Source organism: Octopus bimaculoides, chromosome 14 (assembly GCF_046866305.1).
Source record: "Octopus bimaculoides isolate indiv1 chromosome 14, ASM4686630v1, whole genome shotgun sequence".
Taxonomy (NCBI): Eukaryota; Metazoa; Mollusca; class Cephalopoda; order Octopoda; family Octopodidae; genus Octopus; species Octopus bimaculoides.
In genome coordinates this window covers 6,803,129-6,818,128 of record NC_142941.1, presented here as the reverse complement: position 1 = coordinate 6,818,128, position 15,000 = coordinate 6,803,129, and the positions used below count along the sequence as shown (strand labels likewise).

The window sequence follows — 15,000 nt, the reverse complement described above, 5'->3', positions numbered from 1 at the left end:
ACTTAAATATTGATCGTCTGAATGTCTTCAATCTTTGCTTTCTCTCATTTTGCATGTACACATATATACATATTTTGTACTTCATACCCAAGCTGTTATAGTTGATATATTTAATTTGTTTATCTGCATAATTGTCTATATATATGCGACTACAGCATACATATATGTCACACACACACACAGAAACTCTTGGTTACTTCTTTGTGTTAGTATATATATATATATATATATATATATATATATATATATATATATATGCGCCTGCATTGTATCCAGCCGAATTTAACAGAACATTAAGTGCCACTGTGTTTGAATAATATTTTCCGTTGTTTGCATTTGTAAATTTCCACACAATACTCATTTGTCTTCTTCAGCATTCCAGATACTCAACGTTTTCGATCAATTTAAAAGAAGCATCCGCCTGTCATGATCCAACAAGACACAGACAAACGCAACAACATTAATCATTTGACCACATAACATTCCACTTTGCTATGCTGTAAGCAGCCGTAGGCGAAACATTACTACTACTACTACTACTACTACTACTACTACTACTACTAATAATAATAATAATAATAATAATAATAATAATAATAATAGTAATAATAATAATAATAATAATAATAATAATAATAATAATAATAATAATAATTCAACCCTCCCCCAAAATTCCTTTCAACACATGGCTATGATGCTCCGCCACTACTTCTGCTCGTGATCAGAGATGCATATATCGTCACCCACTAAGGGACATGCTCAACTGGTTACGGTCAAACAACTGACAAGCAAATCTGTGGTACTGAGCAGAATATTTGCTGAAGCCCATCTTTTTATACCAAGACAAAACAATGGACATAATAACTTATTATTATTATTATTATTATTCAGTAGTTTTATTTTTATAACGTGCTTTCACTTCACTACCGAGCGCAGCTCTGTGCGCCTTGGGTATGTGCTGTGGTTTGCTGTGGTGCTCTTATGTTTACTGTGTTGAAAGTGTTTTGCGTAGAATGTGTGCAGTACCCAGTAGTGCAATTTTCTGTATGTTATATATATTTGTAAGTCCTGGTGTTTTTGTTATGTATTTGTCTGAATATTTTTTTATTATACCTAAGGCACCTACTATGATAGGAATTGTTTCTGTTTTTAGATTCCACATTCGAGTTATCTCTATTTCCAGGTCTTTGTATTTTGAAAGTTTTTCCATTTCTTTTAGAGAAACGTTGTCATCTGCTGGTATTGATACATCAATTAGAAAGCATTTTTTTTCTTCATGATCTTTGACAACTATATCTGGTCTATTTGCCTTAATTTCTCTATCTGTGTGTATTGGCATATCCCAGAGTATGGTTGCTTTCTCGTTTTCTGTGACCTTTTCTGGCGTGTGTTTATACCATCTTTTTTCTGTTGCTATTCCATAATGTTGGCATAGCTTCCAGTGTATATAGGTCCCAGCTCTGTCGTGTCTGTGAATATATTCCTTCTTAGCCAGGACTGGGCAGCCAGAGATAATATGATTTATTGTTTCTTGTCGATCTCCACATATTCTACAGTTACTTGTTATATTTCTTTTCATTATGTGTTTTTGGTAATTTCTGGTGGGGAGGCTTTGGTCTTGTGCAGCAATTAAAAATCCTTCAGTCTCTGCTTTGAGTCCTGAGCTTCTCAGCCATTGCTGGGATTTTTCTCTGTCTATTTCTTTCGCATTTAGTTTAGCCCAGTATTTACCATGTAGGGGCTTTTCTTGCCATCGTTTTATCATGGTCCGTTGCTGTTCTAGTTTTAGTTTGGATTTCATTTGTTTTATAGCTTTTGTTGTTTCTTCTTCTTCTTCTTCGTATTTGTTAGGTAGATTGATTTCTTGTTTGTATTTGTCAGCTTCCTTAAATACTGAAAACAGTTTTTTGTTTTGCTCGTGTTTTGTGGCTATTTGTATTAGTTTCCCTTGCTTCTGGAGTAGGTATTTTTGCAGTCCTATGGTGGTTATTTTATAATAGTTTTCTAGCTGTATAAGACCCCTGCCACCTTCTGTGCGTTGTATATATAGCCTTTCTATGTCAGATTTTGGGTGGTGCATCCTATATCCTGTCATTATTTTTCTTGTTTTCCTGTCTATTTTACATAGTTCGTTTAGTGTCCAGTTAAGGATGTTGTAGCTGTAGCTTATAACTGGGACAGCTAAAGTGTTGATACCCATTATCTTGTTTTTAGCATTGAGCTCTGTTTTTAGTATTGATCTAACTCGTCTATAGTACTCTTTCTTTATTTTTTCTTTCATTTGTGTATGTTGTATCCTATCTAGTTCATTGACTCCTAAATACTTATATGGTTGGCTTTCGTCTAGTTCTCTTATTTCATTGGCTTTATCTAGTGTTATATTGCTACTTTTAACTAATTTTCCTCTTTTCAGGGTTGCTTTGGCACATTTTTCTAATCCGAATTTCATTTCTATTTCCTTGGTAAAGCCGTGTACTGTCTGTAGTAGTGTTTCTAGCTCTTTGTCGTTTTTTGCATATAATTTTAGGTCATCCATATATAGAAGGTGGCTGACTGTTTTTCCATAGCATTTGTAACCGCATCCAGTTCTATTTAGCAATTCTGTTAAAGGTGTGAGTGCCAGGCAGAACAGGAGTGGAGAGAGCGTGTCTCCCTGGAATATTCCTCTTCTAATGGGGATGGCTTTCGTTTTCACAAGTCCCTCTTTTGTTTGGAGCTGTAGCACTGTCTGCCATTTGTTCATTGAGTGCTCTATGTATTTTATGATAATTGGTGCCACCTTGTTTATGGCTTATCATTATTATTATTATTATTATTATTATTATTATTATTATTATTATTATTATTATTATTATTATTATTATTATTATTATTATTAAATTCAAATTACGATGAACGTAAACAAACAAACGAAGTTTGCTTTTAGAAGCGTTGAGATGTCTTAGAAAGTTAAAGAAGTGATTTTAAATTCTCAAACGCAGGATAATGCTAATAATATGGCCTTAACAGGATAAGCTACCCCTATTTTGCTGAAAAAGCGTTGGCGGCCAGTTATTATTATTATTATTATTATTATTATTATTATTATTATTATTATTATTATTATTATTATTATTATTAGCCCTTGTGGCCAATAAAACGAATTAATAATAATAATAATAATAATAATAATAATAATAATAATTATTATTATTATTATTATTATTATTATTATTATTATTATTATTATTATTTATTGTTTAATATAATTTTTTTTTTTCATGCACTGTTTATTATGCTTAAGACGGCAAATGGATTTGAATTATAGTTTGGAGACGAAATTGTCTCCGCAAGGCTGAAACACGCGAAAGACAATACATGAAATTCCCTTAAGCAATGAATGGTTTATGGGCCCAGTCAGCGAATTAATGGTAGGGCATATGTTTATATGTGTGTATGTATGTGTGCACGCGTGCGTAAGTGTATATGGGCATGCGCACGTATGTGGTATGTTATATGTAAACGCATATATATACGCACCCAAACACATACAATATATATGTGTATGTGTGTAAATTTGTATGTATATAAGTACATACATGTCTTTATGAATATATACATGTATGCATGTATGTGTGTGTGTGTGTGTGTGTGTGTGTGTGTGTGTGTGTGTGTGTGTGTGTGTGTATGCTAATATAAATCTATATTTACCGGTTCAACGAGCAAGAAATGGAATTTCCTTTTATGCACTTTCGTATCTTCACTCTGAAAATAAAAATAAATAAATCAGTCAATATATAATGTTTATTGGAATCAAAAACAAGTTATAATATACGCACGCACGCGCGCACACATACACACACACACACACACACACACACACACACGCACAAACAGATATCTCAAAAGTCTATTTAGACGTCCCCGCTCCCCTCAAACCGTTTTCTTTGTGTGAACGCTATTTATTAATAGGATGCTCAAACGGGTTAAATAATTAACAACTGCACAAGGCACGTCTGCTAAATACTAGATTAAGTATTTCAATACATCATGTGATATTCTTTAGCTTTCAGGAATAAATCTTTCATAAAAACGTTGTTGCTTATATACTTTTGAGTTGTGTGTGTATGAGTGTGTGTGTGTGTGTGTACTTGACTCGTGGATTAACAAGGCAACGGCGGTTTCGTATGAAGAGGTATCAACAATCGTTCAAGCGAACGACTTCGTAATGTTAATACTCGTCTCAATTTTAGATGAGAATACAAGTTACGCGTGATTATGCTGTCAATACTGTGCCCTTTGTAAGGCAGAAACGTTAGCACGCCGGGCGAAATGCTTAGGGGTATTTCGTCGGCCGTTACGTTCTGAGTTCAAATTCTGCCGGGGTCGATTAAATTCATCTTTTCGAGGTTGATTAAATAAGTACCAGTTACGCACTGGGGTCGATATAATCGACTTAATCCGTTTGTTTGTGCCCTCTGTGTGTAGCTCCTTGTGGGCAGTAAAGAAATAAGAAGCGTTAGCACACCGAGCGAAATGCTTAGCGGCATTTCGTCTGCCGTTACGTTCTGAGTTCAAATTCCGCCGAGGTCGACTTTGCCTTTCATCTTTCCGGGGTCGATAAATTAAGTTGCCTAAGATGTCACGAAGTGGGACTGAACCCGCAACCATGTGTTTGGGAAGCAAACTCTTTACCGCGCAGCCAAGCTTTTACAGGAAGAATTAACAAATGACAAAAATATGTCGGCCTAACAATTTAGATGAAACAACTAATGTAAAGATACATACATAAAGGAATCGCGAACAACCTTAAGTGGTCATGTAGGACGTAACATATATTGTTATTGGGCTTAGGGAATTATAAGTAAAGGACATCTGTTTGAAGATAATGGATAGAAACAGGATTAATACAGGCTGGGATATTGGAAAACACAATAATACAAATATATACATGTAATGCAGAAGGGCAGTTAGTTGTTATGGGAAGAATTTAAAACAATGTAGCATATATAGAGCAGGATCTAAAGTTTCCAGATTTGGTAGTGAAAAACGTATCGTTGAAGGAGATGGAGGTTTATGCTAAAATTACTCAGAGAAACGAAGTAATGGTAGGTCAGAGGATGGAAGTTTTTTTGAGTGATGAAAGCTACCAGTCAGCAAAGAATTTTAAAAAAAGAAAACGTGTGTATGGTTTAGAAAACGATGAAAAATGTTTATATTAGGACTAGAGGGCTTAAAGGCTATTTATTATTTTAAAATACATTCAGAGATTTGAAGTTAATAAATATAGAAGATAATTTGGCGGTACGTATCGATATGTGTGTGTGTGTGTGTGTGTGTGTGCATGTATGTATGTATGTATGTATGTATGTATGTATGTATGTATGTATGTATGCATGCATGCATGTATGTATGTATGTATGTACGTACGTATGTGTGTTGCACGTATGCGTTGGTGTCTATGTATGTATGTATTTATGTATGTGTATATAGAAGATAATTTGGCGGTACGTATCGATATGTGCATGTATGTATGTATGCATGCATGTATGTATGCATGTATGCATGTATGTATGTATGTACGTATGTGTGTTGCACGTATGTGTTGGTGTCTATGTATGTATGTATGTATGTATATATGTATGCACGTATGTGTGTGTGTGTGTCTGCGTGTCTATGTATGTATGTATGTATATATAAAAGAGGGTTAACATTTTTTTTTTATTACAGAGAGAGAGTGTTTGAAAAATTCGTTACAAACAAGGAAGAGTTACGTGGTTGGCAGACAAGAAGAAAATGAGAAAAAAGTCGGTGGAGTAAAAAGAAGTAGGCAGAGTGTGTGAAATTGAGTTCTATGTATAAAAACAATAAATTAAAGTTAAATAACTTAGAAAGAAAGAGAAACGAGAATTAAAGAAACTTTAATAAGAAATTTCTTTGCAGATAGAAATAGAATTTTTTAAAAAAATGCAGTGTGGGGAAAATTATTTTAGAAACGAGATGAATTGTGACTAGAAAAGCATAAATGAGACTGAAAACGACTAGAAATAAATTACGTACGGGGTACTAATGTTTGAGAGAAACTATTATGAGCTATTCGGTATTTAGAGGATGGCAAACTGGGCAGGGTCGTTAGCGCGTCGGACAAAATGCTTAGCGGTATTTCGTCCGTTTTTACGTTCTCAGTTCAAATTACGCTGAGGTCATCTTTACCTTTCATTCTTTCGAGGTCAACAAAATAAATACCAGCTGAGCATTGCGATTGATGTAGTAGACATACACCCATCCCTGAGTTTGCTGGCTTTCTTTCAAAATTTGAAACCCATTGTTAAAAGGACGGCTAGCTGGCAGAATCGTTGGCACGCCGGACAAAATGCTTAGCAGCATTTCTTCCGGTTCTCTATGACCAAATTTGTCTTTCATTCTTTCGGGATTGATAAAAGAAAGTACCAGTCAAGCACTGGTCTCGAAGGAATCTGCTTGTTCTCTTTCCTCAAAATTACTGGGTTTTGAACTCTGCAACTGATCGGCGCCCCGTCCAATTGGAATATTGTAATGTCGATCACTTTATATAGCATGGAAACCGAGGAACCGACTTTATGAGTCTGGGACTCAACAAAAGGATATCACTGATGTTCTGGAAGATTCCAACGTGAATATCTGATCGCGGTTGCTCTTTTTTCGTAATCGATAACGGTGATCGGTTCTGGCGGAACGGTGAATGTATTTTTAGCCACTTGGCAAGAAACCGTCAGGCACCGTATACCCGGCAGAGAGAGAGAGAGAGAGAGAGAGAACTCTAAAATGACTCTTCGTCTGAAATGACTCCAGGAGTCGTCGTTCAATTCCTTATGGGAAATCAGTACCAATGCATGAACTGATCACGTGCAAGGCTGACCAAGGCTGCAGCAAAATTCTGTTTTAGCATTAATACACACACACACACACACGCGCGCGCGCACGCGCACACACACACACAAAACTTGCACAGAAAGACAACAAAGGAACATACGGAAAATTCACACACAAGACGTGGACATGATCTCTCCTCTTTGCATACAAACATATACATAAATGTATAAACAAAAGTAAATGAGTATATGCATATATACGTACAGGTATGTGCATACCGACATCCACCTGTATGTATAGGTGCATATCTGGGTACAGGACATTGCACACAAACGTAGACGAGAACACACGAGCCACATAGAGAACATTCTACTTCTTCAGCTACCCACGTTTTAACACCGGCGTTTCGACGAGCTTACATACACACACACATACATACATACATACATACATACATATATACATACATACACACACATACATATACAGACATATTCCTTAGAATGTTTTAAATTCTATAATAATAATAATAATAATAATAATAATAATAATAATAATAATAATAATAATAATAATAATAATGATAATAATAATAATGATAATAATAATAATGATAACAATAATAATAATGATGATAATAATAATAATTTACGCTATTATCTACGTCACTACATACTTTGTTCCATGAGTCTTCCTCAAAAAATACTTTAAAATAAGATTTCACGAAATTGTTAGTTTTAACACATTTTTGTTCATTTTTATACACACACACACACACAGACACACAGACACTACACACTATACACACACGCGCACTCTCTCTCTCTCTCTCTCTCACTCTATTCCTCCTTCCCTCTCCCCCTCTCTCTCTCTTTCCCTTCATGTACACATAAAGAAACACGAGCAAAGAAACATTCAGTTGTAAAGTTTCCTCCCACACACAAAAACACAAACACACATACACACAGAGTCACGCACGCACAGACGCACACACACACACACACACACACACACATATATATCTGTGTTGCCGTCCGTTTTTACTCATATTTAAGCCGCCATCTTTGTATATTTAGATGTATGGTTATTTTAATTCGTTTTCGTTTCTGTTGGGTTTCATTTTCACATATATTTATACTTTAGTCTATGTATGTATGTGTATATGTATGAATGTATGTATGCGTGTATGTGTGTATGTGTATATATATATATATATATATATATATATATATATATATATATATATATATATATATATATATATATATATATGCATGTATGAAAATATGTGTGCGCGTTTGTGTCTTTGTGCATACATGTGTCTACGTATGTAAGAACACACACACACTTGCATGTATATATATATATATATATATATATATATATATATATATATATATATATATATACGTGTATGAGAGTATAAGCACTTTTACAACGGTAAACATGTAAATAAAATAATATATATTTTGATAAAAGTTCAAATGGAAATATAAATATGATGTCATACTAGTAACTGCAGACAAACAAAAATATCTATTAGGTTGTCGAGAAAGTTCTTGCGGTTCTTAACCTTTAAATTTAGATGCACATATCTCGGCTCAAACAAAACTTTATTAATCGAAATAAACACCATCAGAATCAATACACTTTTGCCAACGCGAAACAAGTTTATTTATTCCAGTGAGGCTTTGGATATATTCTTGAAACGCCTTTTTTGTCCACCATGGGCAAGCTTCCTTTCCGCCAGTTCGCAGTAAAAGTCTCTCGGGGAGCCGCGTGTCAGGCATTCGAACAAAGTGGCTTGCCCACCTGACCAGCGCTCTCCTCAATTTATAAATGCTTGGCAGGTCAGTTCAAGGGGGGAGCCTCCGCGTCTGAGATCTTGTTTTGCCGAGTCATTTTTCAACAGCTTATACATAAATATTCATGCAACAGCAATAACAGAAGAAACATCGGCAGCAGCTCTATGATGCTGTTTCTAGTTCCATTCGATGTTACAAGAAAGCTGAGCTCAAGTACCAATCAAGTACTGAAGTCTATTTAATATTCCTATAAAGCATCCTCGATGTGAATGGAATTATAATACAAGACCAAGAAACGAACAAATCAAACTCGTCTGCGTAAACCAGTGGAATAGTAAAATATCGGAATAATAGAATAGGAGAATAACAGAGTGGTGGATTATTGGGAAAATATTAGAGTCTTAAAGCATGAAAATATTGATTTTTATCATTGCCATAGAATCACAAATTCGTTGGGAAGGACAAAAAGAAAAAGAAAGGAAAAAATGTCTATAAGGTCGACCCCAGTATTTAGCCGGTACTTTATCATTGAAATTAGATTGAAATTGGAACGATGAAAGGTAAAGTTGATTATGGCAGGTTTTGAACTCAGAATTTAAAGAAACGTCCCTCGTCAACCGTGTTTAGTTTTGTTTTTTATAAGTGGTGTTAGTTGAATGCAAGATGAGAGCAGATTGAAAGTACTTAACGGTTAAAAAGAACAACTGAATCTCTTTGATTCCAGGCCACTTAGTTATGGGGTCGGTCTCACTGCGTGGCACCTTGAGCAAATGTTTTCTAGTATAGACCCGGGCTGACCAAAGATTTGTGAGCGGATTTAGTTGACGGAAAGTGAAAGAAGCCCATCGTGTGTATGTATATGTATACACACACACACACACACACACACACACACACACGAAGAGCGTAGGCTTGAAACGTCAAAGACTTCCATTCTTCCTGAGCGTTAAACTAATCCACCTGCTTGTTCTTCCTTCCCCTGGCACACACATACATATACGCACGCACACACACACACATGCACACATATACAGACGCACTCACACACACCACACCACACAACACACACAGACACACACACAGACACACACACATACACACACATATACACACGCACTCACACACACATATACACACGCACTTACACACACACGTACCACACACACAGACGCACACCTACACAGATATATTCATGATTACATACAACAGGCTTCTTTTAGTTTCCCTTTACCAAATCCACTCACAAGGCTTTGGTCGATCCAGGGGACTAAGAGTGGAAGACACTTGCACAGTGTACCACACAGTGGGAACGAACCCGGAACTATGCGATTGAGAAGCAAACTTCTTACCTCCAACCGCCACCCCACGCCTGCACCTAAATAACAATTTTCCAAGCCCAGCACAATCATGCTTGAAATACACATAAAGGAGTAATGTCAATTATAACGACAACGACTACCAAATACTTCTGTATACATGTCTATAGTCATCAACGTAAAGGTATAGTTTTAAAATTCAACCATTGAAAAAGCTAACCCAAATTCCTTGCAAGAATATCTTTAATGCTCTCATTAGATATTTATTACGTTTCGTGCAGTCATATTTCGCAATGTCACGGAGCAAATTTTCGTGTGATTTAGAAAAGGTGACATTAATATCCGCATTCACACGAAAAATACGAACGAAAAAAAACCCCCAATAACAATAACAATAACAGAAACGCTGCATGACAGTAATACATACATACATACATACATACAGGCGTACGTACATACATATATAATCCCCTGTCGTCACTTCTCTCCGGAATGTTCAGTTGGTGGTGATTGGCTGGTTTGATGTGTAGCAAGCAATGCATTTTTAATAGGCTCCAACTGCATATATATATATATATATATATATATATATATATATATGTACGATATGTATGCTTATATATATATATATATATATATATATATATATATATATATATATATATATATATATATATATGTACGATATGTATGTATACACACGCGCACGCACTAATGTAGAGTGGCTGTCCACTCGTTGAGCGAGTATGAACATTCCGGACGCTTAGACATTTCATACTACCATACAGTGTATGTGTACACACACACACACACACACATTTATACATATATATATATATATATATATATATATATATATATATATATATATATATATATATATATATATGATCCCACCTCGCGGCAGGAAACACATGAAGGCAGAAACATCAAATTCCCTCATTCACCAAATGTCATATCAGAAGAGCTTTCAAGTACTGAAAGTGCAGCAAAGCGAACGGCGGTGCTCCAGCATGGCTGCAGCTCTCAGGCTGATACTAAAAAAGAGCATATATATATATATATATATATATATATATATATATATATATATAAAGGTTATGAAGGGTATTGGATTCAACCAAACCCAAAGATACAGGTAATACCGAGTAAGTGCTGTTTACCGGCTAGTTTTGCCCCTTTCGTTGTATAAACCTGAGTGGGGAATATAACATAGGTCGTGTATTAGCGTGTGTATGTATAAAGAGAGACTAGGGTCGATCTGTTCGACTAAAACCCCTCGTGTCGGTGCCCCAGCGTGGCCGTAGTCCAACGACTGAAACAAGTAAAACATAAGCGATAAAGTACGAACGACACAACAATCCAAGTAATCCTTTTGGTTACTTCCAGATTAGTTAAGCGCAAATAAACACCAACCGCAACATTAAAAAAAAAAAAACGATTATCTCCAAATCCAGGTTTTTGTTTTGTCAATGAATATCATCATTCTTTATTGAGATTTATTTTTACAAGTCGGTCTTGTCATATCGATCAGTTATGTACAAATTATTGTTTTAAATCCGTCCCCGATGCAAATATCGGGCCGTTAGTTCTTATCTTCCTCTCCACGCAAGATTTATGTAGATGCTGCTTCTCAATGGCTACACATTTTCCAGTACAGATAACAAGCTGCCCTGCTTCGTATCTATAGAAATACTAAGAATTGCCAAGTGAAGGAGGGAGGAGGAAAGATAGAAAGAAAGAGAGAGAGAGAGAGAGAGAGAGAGAGAGAGGGAGAGAGAGAGAGAGATGAAGAAAGAGAGAAAAACGAAAGAAAAGAGAATTAAAGTCAGCCTCGACGTTAGTACATGACTGGTACTTTGTTTATCGATCCAGAAATAGTGAAAAGCAAAGTAGGCATGATAAGAATTTTGCTTACCAACCACATGGTTCTGGGTTCAGTCCCACTGCGTGGCATCTTGAGCAAGTATCTTCTACTGTAGCCCCGGGCCAAAGTAAAGCCTTGCGTGTGCGTGCGTGCATGTGTGTGTGTGTATATATATATATATATTCTCTTTCGCTCTTTCACATGTGTACTTTCTCTCTCCCTCTCTCACGCATACGCACAAACACATAGGCACACACATACGCACATGCACACATTCGCATACACACATACACACACACATACATACACACACACACACATAAGCACACACACACACACACACACACACACACTTGTCCTCCACTAAACCTCCATCTTTTCTTTTCGTTCCGTCTTTCTTTCAATTCCTCTTCTCCAACATTTCACATATTTTCATTCTCTTATCCACATCTCTTCTCCAGCAATTTCTCCCTCCCCTTCTTTCTCTCTCTCTCTCTCTCTCTCACTATCTTCACTTCCTCTGTTTCTCTCCCCACTCCTTTTGTTTCTTCCACACACACACATTGTTCCCCACCAAACTGTCTTCCCTCCTTTCGTCTCTCAATTCCACTTCGCTCTTTCATCCTTTCACTTCTTTCAACTTCTCTCTCCATATATTTCCTTTCTCTCCTCCAGAAAAGTTTCTTCCTCTCCCTGTTCCTCTCTCCCTCTCCCTTTTATTCTTTCCCTGTCCCCCTCTCTCCCTCTCCCTTTTATTCTTTCCCTGTCCCCCTCTCTCTCTCTTTCTCTCCCTCTCCCTCTTTGTATTTCGTCCTACATTGATTCACTATCCCTCTACCACCGTCTCTCTCTATCTGTCCTTCTCTGTCTATCTGTCTGCCTGCCTGCCTTCCTGCCTGCCTATCTCCTATCTGTTCTATCCGTCTGCCACCCCCTCTCTCTCTCTTTCTCTGTCCCTCTCTTTCGCTCTCTCTCTCATCAACTTCCCATATTTTATTCATATAAACTGCTATTGGCATAAAACCAGGCGATGCAGGAAAATTAGAAAAGACACCAAAATCCGACACCCTCCATTCAAAAAGAAAACAAAAATAAAAAAGGAAAAACAGGAAGCAATCATTTAAAATGGTCGTCTGCTTGAAGCTGCGAAGAGTACATCTCTGTGAAACTTATTAAAATTTAGCTCTGTCAGCCTCAAAAATGGCTAATTGCCCATCACATATTTTCTTTGAGTTAAATATTGAAAATTCTCCACACCAACAGCTTTCGATCTCTCACGCTTTGGGGTTTGAGTTTCTTTCTTCCTTTCTTTCTTTCTTTCTTTCTTTCTTTCTTTCTTTCTTTCTTTCTTTCTTTCTTTATTTATTTATTTATTTATTTCGTTCGTTCGTTCGTTCGTTCATCATCATCATCATCATCATCATTTTCCCTTTTTTCGTCTTCTTTCTTTCTTTCTTTCTTTCTTCCTTTCTTTCTTCCTGTTATTATTTATTTATTTGTTTATTTTGCCTTTTTAAATTTTCCTGTCTTGATTTCGTTCATTCTATCTATCTATCTATCTATCTATCTATCTATCTATCTATCTATCTATCTATCTATCTATCTATCTGTCTGTCTGTCTGTCTGTCTATCTGTCTATCTGTCTGCCTGCCTGCCTGTCTGCCTGCCTGTCTATCTATCTATCTATCTATCTATATCTATCTATCTATCTATCTATCTATCTATCTATCTATCTATCTATCTGTCTGTCTGTCTGTCTGTCTGTCTGTCTGTCTGTCTATCCATCCATCCATCCATCCATCCACCCATTCATCCATCCAGCTGTGAAAGTGACAGTAAAGTGGTATGAACACGAGCCAACGGTTGTGACAGCGAATAATAATAATTACAGGATTCTGTGGGATTTCCTTATAAAGACTGACCATATTATTGAAGCGAGGAGATCAGATATGATTATAGAGGACACAAAGAAAGAAAGAAAGAAAGAAAGAAAGAAAGAAAGAAAGAAAGAAAGAAAGAAAGAAAGAAAGAAAGAAAGAAAGAAGATGTAAGATTATAGTCTTTTGAATGGCATATAATAATAGATTGGGCACCAAAGAAATCGAAGAAAAGTTCTTGGCACAAATTCAGGTATTTTGCACGGATGGGACTGGTCAATTACCCCCCAAACCCTGTATTTGACTTGGCACTTATTTTATCGATCCCGAAGGATGAAAGGCAAGGTCGGCTTCGGTGACATTTTGATCCCAAGCGTGAAGTCAGAAGAAATAAAGCTCAGTATGTTGTCCGGCTTGCTAACGATTCTGGCAGATTGCTGCCTGAGTAATAACGGTTTCAAATCTTGGCACACGATCAGCAATTTCGGTGGAAGGGTGGACGGGGTAACTGGCTTACGTCGATCCTAGTATTCAAATGGTGCTTATTTTATCAACTCCGAAAGGGATGAAGGCTACGTCGACCCCAGCGGCATTCGAACTCAGAACGCAGCGACGGGCGAAATACCGCTTAGCATTTAGCCCGACGTGCTTCCCGAGCGTTAAAGTTCGCCGACTTAAATAATAACAACAACAACAACAGCAATAATAATAATAATAATAATAATAATAATCTTTTCTATTCTAGGCACAATGCCCGAAATATTTGGGGAGGGAGCCAGTCGACTAGAATGACCCCCAGCACGCAACTGGTACTTAATTTTTCGATCCCGAAAGGATGAAAGGCAAAGTCGACCGCCGCGGAATTTGAACTCAGAACGTAAAGACAGACGAAATACCGCTAAGCATTTCGCCCGGCGTGCCGACGTTTCTGCCTGTTCGCCGCCTTAAATAATAATAATAATAATAATAATAATAATAACAATTATGATGATGATGATGATGATGACGATGATGATGATGACGATGATGACGACGATGATGATGATGATGATAATAATAATAATAATAATAATAATAATCATGATGATGATGATGATGATGATGATAATAATAATAATAATAATAATAATAATAATAATAATAATAATAATAATAATAATAATGCGGCCGCCATTTCTCGGATTGACATATGTCGAAAAGCAGCAAGTTTCTCATTTATTCGGCTGATTCAATTTTCTCCATGTCAACCTTAATATGGTGTGAACGGAATACAAGTGCGACGGTTAACAGAAAAATTACCATAT

At 36.3% G+C, this 15,000-nt stretch overlaps 1 protein-coding gene across 2 annotated transcripts in view; it reads right to left on the bottom strand.

Moving 5' to 3' along the window:
- The window catches only part of LOC106873388 (glutamate receptor), a 201,849-nt gene that overhangs the window by 54,978 nt on the left and 131,871 nt on the right, over positions 1-15,000 (bottom strand). For both annotated transcript variants that reach the window (XM_089362240.1, XM_089362241.1), the window contains exon 5: positions 3,691-3,744. In XM_089362240.1, coding sequence (XP_089218366.1) covers positions 3,691-3,744 — 54 coding nt within the window. The remainder of the gene's footprint in view (positions 1-3,690; positions 3,745-15,000) is intronic.